Here is an 18753-nt window from a genome sequence, read left to right on the forward strand (position 1 = left end):
GGGCATCAGAAGAAATGGAATAATAGTCTTTACAGTTTTTCTCCTTCCTACATCCCAGATCAAATAATTCCTCTCTTGATAACGCACCCGACTTCTGGCAGTGGAGCTCTCTAATCAGGCAAGTGTTCTGCCTTTCCAGGAAAGTATTCTGTGACCAACATCAGCCAAGATCACTCCAGAGAACCAGGTGCAAGATGAACCACACTGCCCAGTCAGCATGCACCAGACCATCCGACTGAACCCTGAGAGCCTGAAAATGTCTGCCTGCAATGACTTTGTGGAACACATCTGGAAGCCCGGGTCCTGCAAAAACTGCTTCTGCCTGCGGAGTGACCACCAACTGGTGACTAGCCGACCCCAGCCCAGAGTGGGCAGCTTACCCCCTCCACCCCGACTGCCTCCTAGGCCCGAGAACTGCCGTATAGAAGATGAGGGTGTGAATAACTTGCCCTACTCCAAACCCACTATCGCAGTAAAGCCCACCATGATGAGCTCTGATGCCTCTGATGTGTGGACAGAGGCCAGCATGAATGCTGAAGGCTCGCAGGTGAGGCTGACTAACCTCTGTGGTATTTTTATAGGGGCTGCTCCTGTTGTAACACTTGGTGACTGGCTGGCAGCCAGAGAGGGCTGTTTGAGCAGGAATCCTACAGAATGGCTTTCTCTTGCCTTGCCTCAAGATTGCTATTTCCTGACTGCTGGTATTTTCCAATCGCTTGCCCTCCTTTCTCTCTGTCCCTTTGGGCAAAGAACTGATAGTCCAGCCCCTCAAAATTTTATCCTCCCTGGAGATTGTGTAAGGGCAGACCAAACTGGAACTTTGGGGGGAAAAAATTAAGCTTCGATTGTTTTATTTTATATATGTGTATATATATATATATATATATGTATATGGAGTTCTCAGAAGGAAGCTTGGGCAATCTACTTCTGTAGTTACTTTCATAGTGATACTGCCTTGGAAACCCAAGGAGGGGTTGCTATGAGTTGAATTGACTCGACTCGACAGCAGTGAGTTTGTATATATATATATATATATATATATATATATATATATATATATATACATGTACATAAACAAAATATTTGCCAATTCAACATTTTTCATATGTACAGTTCAGTGACATTTGATTATGTTCATCTTGTGCAATTATCACCACTATGTGTTTCTAAATTATTCCACCACCATCACCAGAAACTCAATGCCTCCTAAGCATTGAGTTTCTTTCCTCTTACCTGCTTCTTCCCATCCTTGGAAACCACTTTGATCTCCTTCTAAAACCAAACCAAATTCACTGCCACCAACTCAGTTCGACTCATAGCAACCCCTCCTTGGGTTTCCGAGGCGGTATCTCTATGGAAGTAGATTGCCCAATCTTCCTTCCAAGGAGTGGCTGGTGGGCTTGAAATGCCTTAGGCACTACCCTGCCTATATCATAAAAGTGGGATTGTAACAACATCTATTCTCTATGACTGATTTATTTTCAGTCGGTGTATTGTTTTCAAGATTGATCCAAGTTGTAGCATGTGCCCAGACATCATTTCTCCTTTTGGCTGAGTAATATTCCATTATATATATATGTATCACATTCTATTAATACATCATCTGTTGGTGGACATTTAGGTATTTCCACATTTTAACTATTATGAAATGTTTTTTAAGCTTTTTAATTGATAATTTTAAGTGTAAGTACAAGCAGTAGTAATTGTATAACAAACTCCATGCACCTATCACTCAGCTTCAACATTTATCAAATCATAAACAATCTTGTATCATCACTACCAACACCCACTTTCCTTCGCTGTGATATTAAAGGAAATCCCTGGCATTGAATCATTTCAGCACATATCTTTGGAAGGTAAATGCTATAAAAAAAATAGAACCACAATATCATTATCTCATTTACAAATATTAACAGTAATTCCTTAATAGTGTTTAATACCCATATGGTATTCTTACTTCTAATTTGAAGCTTGAATTTTACCAGCTTTGATACAGAATCACTAAAATCAGTACATCCCTAGAGGACACACAGAACAGGGTTGCTGGAGTTTACAGCTTTTAGGCATGTCTACGACATGTTTTTAGAACCACTTGCTGCCTATTTAGCCTCTTTGCTTGTTCCTAGTCTCCTGAACCAGTGTGGTAAGTGGATCAGGAAGAGAGAGAGAGTATGTGTGAGTAAGTGTATGTGTGTGTGGAAAGAAAGGTCATTTTCAAATCAGTGGAGGTTTAATTGAGGAGAGTCAGTTCCTGTAGCTGAGATGTCCCTTTCAGGGTTAGGCCCAGAGGGGCCACCCTACTTTCCTAAGCTGGTTACGCCCATTCACCAGGCCATTCTGGCTATCTTCAACCTGCACATACTAAGGCAGGTTTTAAGTTCAGAATCATCTTAGAAAAGACCCAGATGCTAGTCCTATTTTGAGGCTACTCCTGAAAATCAGGGAGGAAGAGAACACTTTAGACAAGAAGGAGGAAGGGGGACCATGACTCTGGCAATGATAATGGCCAATGCACATCTCTCTCTCATAGTTCAACTAACACAACCGCTTATGCAGGCTTAGGCTAAGTCACTGCCTGTAACTGGGAAAAAGAGCAGTCTTTGGCATAACTAGAAGCAAAACCCAGAGGGAAGCAGGGAAGCCATGACCCAGCTCAGGAACCACCCCTCACTCTCCTGCCTCTGCCCCACCACCCACACTAATTGCTTTAAAAATTCTCATGATGCTTGTTTTCTTCAGGAATGCACAACATGATTATTAAAAAACTAGCAAACAAAAAGCAAAATTAAAACCCAAAAATCCTATTTGAAAAGCCTATAGGAGAACCTAATTTTGCAAGACAGTTGAGGAAGAAAGCAAAATGGTTTAAGATTTTTTTTTCCTCTACTTCACAGTCCTAAGCCAAAAGAATGGCAGGCCACCAGTGGGAAGTGCCACTCAGTATCTGGGAAGAGGAATGGCTCAATGGGTGCCTTGCAATGATGATAAGGCTTGTGGGGAGATCAGAAGGTGGGCGTGCTGGAGAGTTTGCACTGACCGAGCAGCCAGCTGCTATCTTCCCTCACTGCAGGATAAGAGACAGTTTGCAATATCATAGCACTTCCCTTTTACTTTTTCTCTCTCCCTTTTCTCTGTAGCAAAATCTCATGTAAGTCTTTTAACCTTGGGTCTCTAGGTCAGTTGGAGGCGAACATCCAACAAGCTCCCCCTCTCGAAGCAGGATGATCCACCAAGAGCTTATCTGAGCAGCTTCCGCAGTGCACAGAAGGCTGGTGGTCCCTCTGCCCCCACGGATGGCAGCTCACGTTGCTCCCCTGCATATGCCATGGTTGGCCTGCATAGCCTGGAAACGCGGGGGGAAAGGAACATTGCCTTCCACCCTGTGAGTTTTCCTAGTGACAAGGGTGGTCGAGAGGATAAACCCACATTTCCTTACCAAGAGTTGACCTCTACTCAGGAGAGCTTCCGCCAGAAACTGGCCACCTTTGCCGAGATGGCATCTAGCTGCACTAAGGGCCCTGGGCCCTACTCTTCTCCACAGTGCCTGAGGGAATCCCTGCCCTCAGAGGATGACAGTGATCAGAGGTGCTCACCCTCAGGGGACAGTGAAGCGGGGGAGTACTGCTCTATTGTGGATTGCTGCCCTGGGAGCCCTGGTGCCAAGGACGCCTCACAGGCTGAAGGCTCCAAACGCAAACATGATGGGACGGACCGTGTGCCAGGGTGCTGGGATCAAGCAGTGTGTGGTGGGCCCACAGAGGAGGACAAGCGGGTGTTGGGCTTCCGGATGGAGTGCTATACCCAGGACTCAGCAGAGCATCCATCCTGCCTGGGGCCCAAGAAGCCATCCTGTACCTCAGAGACCACCAGCTCTTCAGATGGCATCTCATGTGGGAGCGGTAGCAGTGGCACCAGCAGCCCCTTTGCTCCCCACCTTGAGAGTGATTACTGCTCCCTCATAAAGGAACCTGTGCCAGAGAAGCAGGAGAAAGTAGGCTGCCACATGGTAAACTCTAGCAGATGCCTTGGGCTGACTAGGGAGGCCCAGTCCCCAGGCCCTTCCAGGGAAGCTGTGCAATCCGAACCCATCTATGCTGAGAGCACCAAGAGGAAGAAGGCTGGCCCAGTGCCTTCTAGACCACAGGCCAAGGTAGAACAGGTAGCATCTGGTCAGTGCCAGGACCAGGTACGGACAGGTAATACTTGGGCTGAGAAAACAGCCTGTGGCTGGGGCCAAGACAGGGAAGGCCCAGATATGGCCACCCAGGTAGCAGCCACCATCACTGTCATGGCAGCCCACCCAGAAGAGGACCACCGAACAATCTGCCTAAGCAGCCCTGACTCTGCAGTAGGGGTGCAGTGGCCCCGAGGGCCTGTGAGCCAGGACTCTGAGGCAGGTGAAGAGGAGACATCAGCTGAGCAGGGGCTGAGCTCCAGGGAAAGCCACCGTCAGGATGTAGGTGAGAGTACACCCAAGGGGAAGCCTGCCATCCCCCCCAAGCTATCCAAGAGTAGCCCTGGAGGGTCCCCTGTGTTGCCATCTGCCTCCCCACTGACTGACCTCAGCAAGGGTAGCTCCAGCAGTGGCACTGGGCCCCAGCCTTCATCCAGAAGCCCTGCTGACCTTGCTTCTTCCTGCAGTACAAATGGTGTTACCACCAATGAACTTGTCAGGTGCCTACCCCCTACCTCCACTACTGCCTCTGCTACCAACCTGGACCAGAGGCGACCCAGGTACCAGACTGGTGCCTGGAGTCGTCAGTGTCGTATAGAGGAAGAGGAGGAGGTGGAACCAGAATTGTTGAGTCAAGGCTGGGGCAGAGAAATGGAAAATGGCACTGGAGACTGTTCACACTCTTCAACCTGGCACCGGCTCCATCCAACAGACGGTTCCTTTAGGCAGAACAGCAAAGCTGGGACCGGAATGAGCAAATCAGCTTCTTTTGCCTTTGAGTTCCCCAAGGACAGAAATGGAATTGAGGCATTTTCACCTCCACCCCCACCTCCAAAGTCGAGGTGAGTACATTTGTCAGTGTCTAACTTGGGATTCTGTAGGACAAGTTTTGTGTCCAGCAGGACAAAGGGCTCTTCCAGGGACTTGGTCAGAGAACTCCCACTTGGCCTTCTCTGCTGAAGACCTCCAGGTCCAGGTCTGTGCTCTTAACCACACTCCACACACCAGTGGGCATAAGAACTTGAGCAGGGCATTGTATTTGTCTGGCTTAGCCCTGCATAACCAGTAAACCAGTTACCATTGAATCAGCTCTGACTCATGTCGACCCCATGTGTGTCAGAGTAGAACTATGCTCCGTAGAGTTTTCAGTGGTTGATTTTTCAGAAGTGGATCACCAGGCCTTTCTCCTGAGGCACCTCTGGGTGTGCTCCACCCACCAACCTTTCAGTTAGCAGCTGAGAATGTTAACTATTTGCACCTGCCCTCCAAGCACCAGTGTCTGCCCTAAGGCCCTTGTGACTTTATTTAAATTTCAGAGAAGGGAGTCCAGCACAGCCTACAGAGAGCATGCCAAGTTACTCCTGTTTTGCTCAGCAAACAACCTACAAGCTATGCCCTGGTTGGGATTGGCTGCTGAGTAGCCACTCTTTCAAAGTAGCACTCTCAAGTTGTTGTTCTTTTTTGGTGCATTTTTTTTTTTTTAATTTTTATTGTGATTTGGGTGAAAGTTTACAGAGAAAATTCATTTTCCATACAGCAGCTCGCATACACTTTGTCTCATAACATTGACTGCAATTTCCCACAATGCAACAGCTCCCCTCCCACTTCCTCCCCATAATTACCTCTTCCCTGTGTCCTTCCCTCCATGCACTCCTGACCCCTAGGCTGTCTCCCTGTGCATACACAACCCTTCTATTCTCCCATGATTGATCTCTCCAGGAAGTGTACCTAATGTAAATGTTCAGTTCGTATGCCTGTCCTTAGTTTGGCTGGAAACCATAGGAGTGGTTTAATTCCAGACCTGAAAGGCAGCTAGGGGCCATAGTGTCAGCGGTTCTATTAAGTTCTATCAGACCAGCAAACCTGGTCCCTTTTTCTTTTTTTAACGATTTTGAGTTTTGTTCTACATTGTTCTCCCACTCTATCTAGAATCTCCTACATAGATCTTCCTTCAAGTGGTTGACAGTGGTAGCCAGCGGCGCCCATATTTTTATAATCTAGCACTATTTCCCCAAGTCTCCAAAGAGCCTTAGGCAAGCTTTCTCAAGGAAACCCTGAAATTTTCCATTTATTTAAATATGCAAAAGAGAGTGAAAGGAAGCTGTGCAGCAGGATTTTTGGAGGCAGAGAGATGGAGAGGCAAACTGGCAATGCCAAATGTGTGCTTAGTAAACACGTTCACAGTTACTGGACCACAGTGCCAATGAGGCCCTGGGGCCAAGACACAGAAAAGTAGGAGGCTCTGCCCATGGTTAGAAACCCTGAGATGTGGTTTTTTAAAGAACAACAACAAAAAAAAAATCGTAGTTTCATTTTAGCATGCTGAAACTCAGAGCTTTCTCCATGGCTTCACTCCTATCTCCTGCCAGTTTAAATTACCTTTCAAAGGTTCAAGAAAAATAAATGCTGATTTTAAAGCTATTGAGCTGCACATGGAATTTAAATTCTGGGGGGGAAAAATTTCCCTTGATTAGAGGAAAACTGATTCATATCAGGGAGGAGAAACCTGCTGGTTTTCAAAAAAAATGACAGCATTTATGAACAGACTTTCTCTAGTCATGTCATTTCCAGTCATTCTGTTTTAGCTGATGTGCCTCCGGGTTGATGTCAGAAGCAAGAGAATTGACCACAGAGGAAGCAGCTGGGGCACTTGACTTTGAACATCAAGGCGTCCCAGGCTGTGATGCGATCTAACATGGGTTTTCTTTCATAACTACCCTACTTTGTTGTAGTGTTACACTGGCCACCTGCCCCGCGGAATAGACATTCTCCAGATCCTCAGGTGATCACAGACTAGCTTTGGCTACGGTGTTAACTCTCGGGATGAATGATGCTGCGGCAGCTATGACGAGCTCATTTATATGGCACTTTACTAATGGGTCAGGCAGTGATCTCAGAGCGTTAGCTCTATTAACTCATGCTATCCTCAAAAAACCCAATAGGTAGGAATTACTATCCCTTTTCCACAAATGAAAAAACAGAGATGGACAGAACTGCAGTAACCTGCTTAATACTTCAGAGTCTATGCTCCTGAACACAAAGCACATACCAACGGGCATAGAGCTTGAGCAGGGCATTGTGTCTGTCTGCCTCAGGCCTGGGTAGCCAGTAGGCCATTTGCCATGGAGTTGAATCTGCCTGGTGTGTCGGAGTAGAGCTGTGCTCCACAGGGTATTCAGTGCTGATTTATCAGAAGTAGATCACCTGGCCTTTCTTCCAAGGCACTGCTGGGTGGACTCAAGCCTCCGGGCTTTTAGTTAGCAGCTGATCAAGTTAACTGTTTGTATTGAAAACCACAGACTTTGGTGTCAGAAAACCAAGTTCACGTTCCATCTGTCTGTCTCACTTACAGGCTGAGTGTTCTTGAGGAAGCCACTTGCTGTGACTGAGCCTCCAGGTTATTCTTCTCTAAAATGAGATGCTGATAGCAACACTTTTATAACACCCTGTCGTTGAAAGGGCAAATGAGATGAACAGCAGAATCCAATGCAGAGCTCAGTTATTATGTAGGCAGAAACTACCCCACATTCTTGACTGGCAGTGCTGCCCACACCCTATAGGAATAGGCCTGGCCCAATCCCAGGAACACCACCAGAGCCTGGGAGAAGTAACTAAAACTTTCTTGTTTAAGAATCATAGGGCTTGTAGAAATCCCAGTAACCATAGCAACATGACTCAGGTAGGGTTTTAATTAGCATCTGGGTTGAGATCAGAGTTTTTGGCCCAGTGTGTTATGGATTATGTACAGCTCAAACCAGATGGGAATCTCTGAGATTCTGACCTTTTTCAAAAAAAAAAAAAAAAATCAAAACAAAAGAAAAAAATTCTTGTTTCTAAGACTTTTGGGAGAAAAATCAATGAAATAAAATTAAGCAGCTTAAAGAAAAAGAGAAAAGAGCATCTAGTACTATTTAAAATAAACTAGTATATATTTTTATTCTGGACAGATTTTCAAGCATTATTGACATTGTCTCTTGAATCTTCACATCTCCCCTTAAGGAGATAAGGCAGGCTTGGGACTATGAGCTGACTTAATCCTGGACATGGGTTTTTACTCACTTCCTCTGGGGGTGGTGCCAAGAACCTCATAGTCTTCACACCTTGCAGGTCAGAGTGTTGGCAAATCAGAATGTTAATGAGAATGCAGCCTACAGCTGAAGCAGTATGAATAGCAGTTTCAGACTGGCAATGATGTCGGGGCATGTGCCACTTTTCCTAGATGAGAAAATGTTGGAAGGTCTTCAAGTGATGTGCAAGATTAAGTTGATTTCTTTATGTGAGCCCCCATCTGTTAAATGGGCCCTCTTTCTACTGACCAGTCTCACCTGTGAGCGAAGAGAATAGCTCTCATTATGTGTGTTAGATGAAACTCAACTCTCAAGAAAGAGGTTGTTTAATGCTAGGCCCTGTTTCAAACTGGTCATTGTAGTTCAACCTCCTCCTGAGGGTTTCCATTTCTACACCAGATATACTGAACCAGAAGGAGGATCTTGTTAAAATGTAGTTTCTAATTCAGGGTATCTGAGATGGAAATGCAAATTCTCAGCAGGGTTTGAACAACAATGAACTGGTTCAAAGCCCTGGTTATTTTCCATTTATTCACTGTGTAGAGATAAAGGGTTCATCTGCTTTCTTGGGCCATTATGGATGAACAGAGAACAATTTTTCTGGGTTGACTATCACCTTGTTTTATAAAACTTGTTCTGACCCAAGGTAAAAAAAAATAGATATTCAGAGGGACTTCACTTTCTTGTGGTCCTGTTTTTGAATGTTTGGCAGTGGTTTATGTGTGTTTGAGATATTGTCCTCTGGAATCTCCCATTCATGCTCCCGAGGAACCTCTTGCCGTGTAGGACAAAGGCTTTCAATCCTCAGCAAGAATGCTCTGTGCAGCCCTTCATTGCAGTGTTGAAGTACATACACCTAACCCTTCTCTTGGGCATGGAAGGCAGAATCTACATCCCTGCCTACCTCCTACACCCATATGGAAACTCATACCTACTCAGAATGATGGACCCCACTGAATCCCTGGGCTACTCGGCCAAAATTTAAGGCAAAGTTGTAAGTTAATCAACAAGTATTGCTGGTTACAAAACTATAAAGTTAGGAAAGAAGTGTGGACTCCTTAGTTTCCATGCACATTCAAGACTTAGTTTAATGAGAGCAGTAATGCCTGGAGAAATAATTAAGATGCAAAAGAATAAAACATATTTTACCTATTACTTCTTTATAGATTCAAACCTGGTTTTAGATGACCTATGATTTTTGAATGACAAGGGCAGTTGAGGGGGAATTATTTGGTTTGTACAGACAAGTGTTTGACAAAAAATCCAAATTAGGATCAAATATAAGCCTACATTCAGATGTAGGGTTAAAGGAGGACGAGGCAATAAGAAATAAGACAGGTTTGTACAGGTTTAGTTTCCAGATGTTCTGGCCTCAAGTGAGACTAATCAAAAGAAAGAAAATTTTCCCAAGAAAATGAGAGTCATTTTTGTTCTAAAGTTGTTGTTGTTGTTGTTATGTACCGTCAAGTCAAACCCGACTCATAGCGACCCCTCCTTGGGTTTCCGAGGCAGTATCACTACGGAAGCAGGATTGCCCAACCTTCCTTCCGAGGAGTGGCTGGTGGGTTTGAACCGCCAGCTGTCTGGTTAGCAGGCAAGTGTCTTAGCCACTATGCTACCAGAGTTTAGTGACCCTAAATACAACAGAAGGAAGTACTGCCTGCTCTTGCACCATCCTCACAATCTTTGCTGTGTTTGAACCCATTATTGCAGCCGCTGTCAATCCATCTTGTCGAGGATCTTCCTCTTTTTCACTGACACTTCTCCAGAAACTGGTCCCTCCTGATCACACGTCCAAATTACATGAGACAAACTCTCACCATCCTCACTTCTAAGGAACATTCTGATTGCACTTCCTCTAAGACAGATTTGTTTATTCTTCTAGTAGTCCATATTGTTGTTGTTGTTGTTATGTGCCATTGAGTAGTCCATGGTATATTCAGTATTCTTCACCAACACCATAATGCAAAAACATCAATTCTCAGGTCCTCCCATAAAGTGACGTTGTTGTTTTTTTAACATTTAAGAGATCTTTGCAACAGGTTTGCCCAATGCAGTACATAATTTGATTTATTGGCTACTGCTTCCATGGGTATTGATTGTGGATCCAAGTAAAATGAATTCTACAGATATAGTTGATTTGATTCCTGTGTATTCCATCCAGTGACATCTATATGTATAGTCACTGTTTATGTTGTTGACAAAAGGTATTTCCAATAAATGCATCATCAGTCTTGTAAAATAATATCATGCAATCTCTGCATTATTTCTGTCACCAAGGCCATATTTTCCAGCTACCAATCTGTCTTTGTTTCCAACTTTTGCATTCCAATAACTAGTAATTATCAGTGCATCATAATTTCATATTTGATCAATTTCAGACTACAGAGTTGGTAAAAATCTTCAGTTTCTTTATATTTGGCATTAGTGGTTGGTATGTAAATATGAATAATAATTGTAATAACTGGATTATGTATCTGTATGGATATTATCCTATCACTGATAGCATTGTGCTTCAGGATGTTATTGTTAATTTGCTATCAAGTCAGACCCGACTCATAGCGACCCCTCTTTGGGTTTCTGAGGCAGTATCACTATGGAAGTAGATTGCCCAACCTTCTTTCCGAGGAGTGGCTGGTGGGTTAGAACTGCCAGCCTTCTGGTTAGCAGTCAAGTGCCTTAGAAATGTTCTTTTTGATGATGAATGTGATGGCATTCCTCTTCAATTTCTGGTACAGTAGACCATATATTTGTCCAATTCAAAATGACCAATACCAGTCCATTTCAGTTCACTAATGCCTGGATGAGGAGCTCTGGTAGCATAATGCCTAAGGCACTTGACTGCTAACCAGAAGGCTGGCATTTCAAACCCACCAGCCACTCCTCAAAAGGAAGGTTGGGCAATCTACTTCCGTAATGATACCACCTCAGAAACCCAAGGAGGGGTCGCTATGAGTCAAGTCCAATTCGACAGCACATAACAACAACAATGCCTGGATATCAAACTTCAAGCACTTTATTTCATTTTTGACAACTTCCAGTTTTTCTAGATTCATACTGTATACATTGCACATTTCAATTATTAATGGGTATTTGCAGCTGTACCTTTTCATTTTGAGTCTTGTCACTCAAATGAAATATCAAATGACGATCTCAACAGCTTTACTCCATCCAAGTCATTAAGGTTGCTTGTACTTCGTGGAGGCAGTTCTTCCCCAGTTGTATTTTGAGTTTCTTCCAATTTGAGGGGCTTATCAGACAGTGTTCTGCTCCTGTTCATAAGTTTTCCACTGGCCAATTTTTTTTAGAATTATATTGCCAGTTCCAACTTCTTAGTCCTTCATTGCCTGGCAGTTCTGCTGAAATCTGTTCACCATGGTTGACTTTGCTGATATTTAAATTACCAGTGGTGTAGCTTCCAGCATCATAGCAACACTCAAGCCACCACAGTATACCAGACTGACAAATGAGTGGTAGTCTAAAGTTATTACTAGTGCTAATTGTTAATCTGTGTTTAAACTCAAACTCACTGCTAGTGAGTCGATTTTGACTCATAGCAACCCCCATTAGTTTTCCAAAGTGGTAAATCTTTACGAAAGTAGATTGCCCCATCTTCCTTCCTTCTTTCCTTCTGTAGATGGTGGGTTGGAACTGCCAACCTTCTGGTTATCAGTAAAATGCATTAGGTACTGCACCACCAGAGCTCCTTCAGCGTACCTAAATTTATATCCAACCTGAATTTAGAGACCATCTCAAGAATAATTTTGACATAATGAACCCTGCCTAAGGCACTTGACTGCTAACCAGAAGCCTGGCAGTTCAAACCCACCAGCCACTCCTTGGAAGGAAGATGGGGCAATCTACTTCCATAGTGATACTGCCTCAGAAACCCAAAGAGGGGTCGCTACGAGTTGTGTCCGACTCGATGGCACATAACAACAACAACAACAATAATGGCCAAAGACCTGACAAGTTGTAGGATGGCACCCAGGGCATCATATATGAAGAAAGCAAAAGGTCATTAAAAAAACAAGAAAGAAAAGACCAAAATGGATGTCAAAAGACTCTAATACTTGCTCTTAACACAGAGTAGTTAAAGTGAATGGAAGGAATGATGAAGTAAAAGAACTGAACACAGATGTTTACCTGTGTTTTATTGACTATGAAGAGGCATTTGGCTGTGTGGATCATAACAAATTATGGATAACATTGGGAAGAATGTGAATTCCAGAACAGTTAATTGTACTCCTGAGGAAGCTGTACATAGATAGACCAAGAGGCAGTTGTTTGAACAGAACAAGGGGATAATGCATAGTTTAAAAGGTGTGGGTCAGGGTTATATCCTTTCACCATACTTATTCAATCTGTACGCTGAGCAAATAATCCAAGAAACTGGACTGTATGAATAAGAACATGGCATCAGGATTGGAGGAAGATTCATTAACCTGCAATATGCAGATGATACAACCTTGCGTGCTGAAAGTGAATATGACTTGAAGCACTTATTGATGAAGATCAAAGATTAAAGCTTTCAGTTTGGATTACACCTCAACGTAAAGAAAACAAAAATCCTCACAACTGGACCAATAAGCAGCATCACGATAAATGGAGAGAAGACTGAAGTTGTCAAGGATTTCCTTTTACTTGGATCCATAATCAATGCCCATGGAAGCAGCAGTCAAGAAATCAAACATATTGGCCTGGGCAAATCTTCTGCAAAAGATGTCTCTAAAATATTAAAGAGCAAAGATGTCACTTTGAAGAATAAGGTGTGCCTGACTCAAGCTGTGGTGTTTTCACTTGCCTCATATGCATATGAAAGATGGACAATGAATAAGGGAGACTAAAGAAGAATTGATGCATTTGAATTGTGTTGGTGAAGAATATTGAGAAGAGACCAGGGACTGCCAGAAGAACAAACAAAGCTGTCTTGGAAGAATTACAACCAGAATGCTCCTCTGGAGCCAGAATGGTCAGACTTCATCTCAGGTACTTTGGTCATGTTGCCAGAAGGGACCAGTCCCTGGAAAAGGATATAATGCTTGGTAAAGTAGAGGACCAGTGAAAGAGGACAACTCCCTACATGAGATGTATTGACATGGGGGCTGTGATAACGGGTTCAAGCATAGCAAAGATTATGAGGATGGCACAGGACTAGGCAGTGTTTTGTTGTACATAGGGTCACTATGAGTCGGAGCTGACTTAATGACATCTAACAACAACAATTTTTAACCCACTAAAATTATAATTTTTGTAATTTTATTTTTATTTATTATATTTAATCTATTATCATTAATTTATTTTCATTTAACTGATGGTAATTTTTGTCATTTGTATTTTTGACTAAATTCTTCCCTTATTCTGTGGGGGCTTTGGAGAGCTAGGTATGAGTCTGCTCTTGAGCTTTTACTTATTCTTTATTGCCTTCCTTTTCTCTCTCCCTCTTTTCTTGTCATCAGATGAGGTGATTACAGTAGCATAGATGGAGTTCTTTTCTTTCCACAAAAATGGCCACTTTTCCAACCAGAAACCAAACTGAAACAATATTATAATATGGTCTCTCCATTAATGTGGTCTCCCAGCATGAGCACTCAGAATGGGAATAGAATGAGTGAGATGAGTTTTTGTCTCCATAATTCATATCCAATCTAATTAGAGCTCCAAATGCTTTGTTCCTGAGGCACATTATACCATCATAGATTTCTATGAGGTGGCAAAAAGTCAGTATAAAATTCTGTTATATTAATGCATAATAGGCTTTCAGGGTGACAATTTGGGAATCATAGTTTGTCTTAGGAAGTACTGTATGTATTTAGTAAATCTTCTCTATGTTTGTGCCTTTTTGACCAAACTTAAATAAGTACACTGGAGAGCCAGTTGACCCAGGTAAAAGTAAATACTGGGCATACTTCAGTCTCAGCAATTACTCCATACACAGAGTTTGGCCAACAGAACAAAGCACATGTACAAACAATGCAAGCTTATTTTTTGCCCCATGCCAGGGGCAAATTACTAGTTGGCCTTTTCCCACGAGTTTGTGGATAGAACCTTAAAACGCTGTATATCTAATGGTGCTGTGAGCAGGTAATACTGAAATTGGCTCCTCTCTTTCCGTTTTGTAATTTAAAAAACCCCAGAAAACAAATAAAAAAAAGCAAACACAAAAGAGTTAAACAGCAGTGAATGTAAAATATTTACGACCATCAATCTATTTTTTTAAACAAACTGTTATTTGGGTGAAAGTTTACAAAGCACATTCATTTTCCATACAATAGTACATAGACATTTTGTTTCATGACATTGATTGCAATCCCCATAATGTAACAGTTCTATTCCCACTTCCTCTCTGTGGTTACCTTTTTTCCTGTGTCCTTTCCTATGCATTCCTGCACTCTCAGCTATCTCCATGTGCAAATACTGCCCTTCTGATCTCCCATGGTTGATCATTCTAAGGAATGTACCTACCTGGCGTAAATGCTCACCTTATACACAACCATCTCTCTATTTCTGAGCATATTACTTATGACTAAGGATAGAGATTAGAGATTCTTTAATTCATTGGATATCTGCTAATTGCCTAATTTGTATAAGCTGTGTGGAAGGTGCTGAAAAGTCAGGTTCTGCCTTTAAGGATTGAGAGTTGAGTTGGTGTGAATTAAATCAGTAGTGTGTAATATGACTGCCAAAGGCATACCCCTGATTTGATTCCCTTTGATAAGATGGGTTCTCCTGGGATCTGAATTCCCGTCATATTCAGTGCTCTGCTCAGTAATGCAAAGATAAAATTGGCTTGCTATGCAGGAGTAGTTTAAGAATAGTTCCCTCCTTTTACTGTCCTGGCCTGATCTAAGATCAGTGCTCAGTACAGCACTGTACTAAAAGGTCACTTCTTGAAGGTAAAGAGCCTGCTTTGTTGTTGTTAGCTACCACTGAGTCAGCTCTGACTCACAGTGATGCCATGTACGATGGAGTGAAATGCTGACTTGTCAGGTGCCATCCCTATGGTTGTATGTGAATTGGAATGCTGTGATCTACAGGGTCTTCACTAGCTGATTTTCAGTAGATTGAGTCTTTTCCTCCGCGTCCAGCTTAGTCTAGAAGTCACACAGACATTAGTTCAGCATCATAGCAACATGTAAGTCTCCCTTTACAGATGGATGGTGACTGCACATAAGGTGCATTGGCCAGGAATCAAGCCTGCACGGAAGGTGAGAATTTTACCATTGAACCACCACTGCCCTCATAATAGTACGCTTAGGCATCTTGTTAGTTGCTATCTAGTTGATTTTGACTCAGGCCACCCCTTGCATGCAGAGTGGAACTGTTCTGTGGGATTCTCAAGGCTATATCCTTTTAGAAGTAGATTGTGAGACCTGTCTTCTGAGACATCTCTAGGAAGGTCCGAAACACCAGCCTTTCTGCTAGTAGTCCAGTTCTTAACCATTTGAGCCACCCATCTGCCCTTACACCAAAACCAAACCCACCATCATCGAGTTGATTCTGACTCATAGGGACCCTATAAGACAAGAAGAACTGTCCCATAGAGTTTCCAAGGCTGTAAATCTTTCTCCTGCCAAGTGGCTGGTGGGTTCACATTACCAACCTTTTGGTTAGCAGCCCAGTGCTTTAACCACAGCCCCACCAATAGAACCATTTCTGGGTTCTCAATTCTGTTCCATTGGTCTATGTGGCTGTATAGTAGGTTTTGAGATCTGGCAGCGTGAGACATTCTACTTTATTCTTCTTCTTCAATAGTGCTTTGCTTATGTGAGGTCTCTTTTCTTTCCATATAAAGTTAGTGATTGGTTTTTACATATCTTTAGAGAATGCTGATGGAATCTGGATTGGGATTACATTGAATGTATAGATTGCTTTGGGTAGAATTGACATTTTCACAATGTTCAATCTTCCTATCCATGAGCATGGTATGTTCTTCTATTTATGTATATCTCTTAGGGTTTCTTGGAATAGTGATTTGTAATTTTCTTTGTGTAGGTCTTTTGTGTCCCTGGTAAGATTAATTCCCAAGTACATTATTTTTTTGGTAGCTATGGTAAATGGTATTGATTTCCTTATATGCTTTCAGCAATCTCTTTGCTGGTATAGAGGAATCCAACTGATTTTTTGTATGTTGATCTTGTATCCTGCCATGATGCTAAATGTCTCAATTAGTTCCAATAGTTTTTTTTTACTGAGTCTGTTGGGTTTTCTATGTATCAGATCATATCATCAGCAAATAGGGATGATTTTACTTCTTTCTTACCAATTTGGATGACTTTGATTTCCCTCTCTTGCCTTATTGCCCTGGCTAGGACTTCCAATACAATGTTGAATACAAGTGCTGAGAGAGGGCATCCTTGTCTGGTTCCTGTTCACAAGGGGAAAGGTTTCAGTGTCTCTCCATTGAGAATAATGTTGGGGGTTGGTTTTGCATATATGCTTTGTTGAGGAATTTCCCTTCTATTCCTATTTTGCTAAGAGTTTTGATCAGGAAGGGGTGTGTTGGATTTTATCAAATGCATTTTCTGCATCTACTGCTATGATCATGTGATTCTTTTCCTTTGTTTTCTTTATGTGGTGGATGACATTGATTGTTTTTCTAATGTTGAACCATCCTTGCATACCTGAAATGAGCCCCACTTGGTCATAATGTATTATTTGTTTGATAAGTTGTTGGAGTCTATTGGCTAGGATTTTGTTGAAGATTTTTGCATCTATATTCATGAGGGATATTGGTCTGTAGTTTTCCTTTTGAGTGATGTCTTTGCCTGGTTTTGGTATCAAGGTTATGCATGCTTCATCAAATGAATTTGGGAAGATTCCATTCTTTTCTATGTTCTGGAATAGTTTGAGTAGGATTGGTGTGAGTTCTTCTCTGAACTTTTGGTAGAACTCTCCAGTGAAACCATCTGGGGTAGAACTTATTTTTGTGGGTGATTTTTTTAATGACCTGTTCAATTTCTTCTTTTGTTATGGGTCTGTTCAATGTTTTCCCCTCAGTCTGTGTTAGTTTAGGTAAGTTTACAACCTTGTAAGCTTATTTTACTTTGGATACTTCCATATCTGGGTTGGTTTCTGGGTTATGTCATCATGTGTATTAATGGTCCATTGTTGTTTATTATTATTGGTTCTCTGTTCAAAGGACTCCCTTTAGTATCTCTTATAAAGTTGGTCTGGTTTTAACAAATTCCCTTAATATCTTTATTTGAACATCTCCTAATTTCACCATCATATTTGAGGGACATTTTGCTGGGTATATATGTGGAAATTTTTCTCTTTCAGGGTTTTATATATACCATACAATTGCCTTTTCGTCTGCATGGTTTCTGCTGGGAAATCTGAGCTTAGTCTTGTTGGTTGCCCTTTGTAGGTAACCTTTTGTTTTTCTTGTGCTGCTTCCAGGATTCTTTCTTTGTCTTTGGTTTTGGTGAGTTTGATGATGATATGTCTTGGTGATTTTCTTTTGAGGTCTATACTCTTTGGAGTTCATTTGACTTCCTGAATGGATGTATTCTCATCTTTCATCATATCAGGGAAGTTCGTTTGCAACAAATATTGGACAATTTTCTCTGTTGTTTTCTTTTTCTTTTCCTGTTCTGGAATTCCGATTACATGTAAGTTATTCCTTTTGATGGTATCCTACATGAATCTTAGGCTTTCTTCATTTTGTTTTGATCTTCTTTCTGATTGATCCCTTTCCAAAGAAGTATTGAGGTATTTGTCTTCAGTCTCATTAATTGTGTCTTCCATTGATTCAATTCTACTCTTTTGCCCTTTTAATATATTACCTATTTCTGAACATTTAGTATTAATCTTCTGGATTTCTATCTGTAGATTTTGTATCATTTCTAATTTTTCATTTATTTTGTCATTCATTTTGTTCTTGTATTTTGTTCTGAAAGTCTTCTAGGGTTTTGTCTGTGTTTTCCTTAATTTTGTCAGTGTTTTCCTTGATCTGTCTCTCAATCCGTTGTAGATACCTAAATATAATTCTTTTGAATTCCTTATCAGGAAGTTCCAATGCTGCTTCTTCCTCAGGGATGTGTTCTGGATCTATATTCTGGTCCCTTCTTTCTCTTGCTTTATGTTGCTTCTTTGTGTGGGCTGTCATGATCTGTTGTCTCCTATACATTATGACTTTGTTGTATTTATATTTAATTGGTGATTGTATGTTGAACTGAGATACTGTGCTCCTCTATTCAGTAGTTGGCAGCACTTATGCACTCACCACCTATTTCTTGGTGGGTGTGAGAGAATGAGAGTGGCTGCACAGACCTGTTAAGTGTTTGTGAAGAGCAGTTAAGGGTAAGTCAGGCTCTTATTGGTGGTAGTGTATCATTGGCCAGTTAGTGCAGAAAGAAGTAGTGGCCCTCACTCAGTAACTGGAGCTGCAAGAGGTGCTGGTGTGGTTGTATCATATGGGTATGGTTGCTGTCTCCCACTCAGACAAAAACAACAATGAAAAACCAACAGAAAAGTAAAAGTAAGAGGACAAAAAACACACTGCAAAAA

The 18753-nt window shown here is 42.0% G+C and overlaps 1 protein-coding gene across 1 annotated transcript in view; it reads left to right on the forward strand.

The window, feature by feature from the left end:
- The first annotated feature begins 217 nt into the window (after window positions 1-217).
- The window catches only part of PRAG1 (PEAK1 related, kinase-activating pseudokinase 1), a 70677-nt gene continuing 52141 nt past the window's right edge, over window positions 218-18753 (forward strand). Inside the window, exons 1-2 of the mRNA XM_007948874.1 lie at window positions 218-547; window positions 3176-5016. Of these exons, the coding sequence (XP_007947065.1) occupies window positions 218-547; window positions 3176-5016 (2171 nt within the window). The remainder of the gene's footprint in view (window positions 548-3175; window positions 5017-18753) is intronic.

Source organism: Orycteropus afer, unplaced genomic scaffold, assembly GCF_000298275.1.
Source record: "Orycteropus afer afer isolate SDZICR_OR568_19922 unplaced genomic scaffold, OryAfe1.0 scaffold00230, whole genome shotgun sequence".
NCBI classification, from domain to species: Eukaryota; Metazoa; Chordata; class Mammalia; order Tubulidentata; family Orycteropodidae; genus Orycteropus; species Orycteropus afer.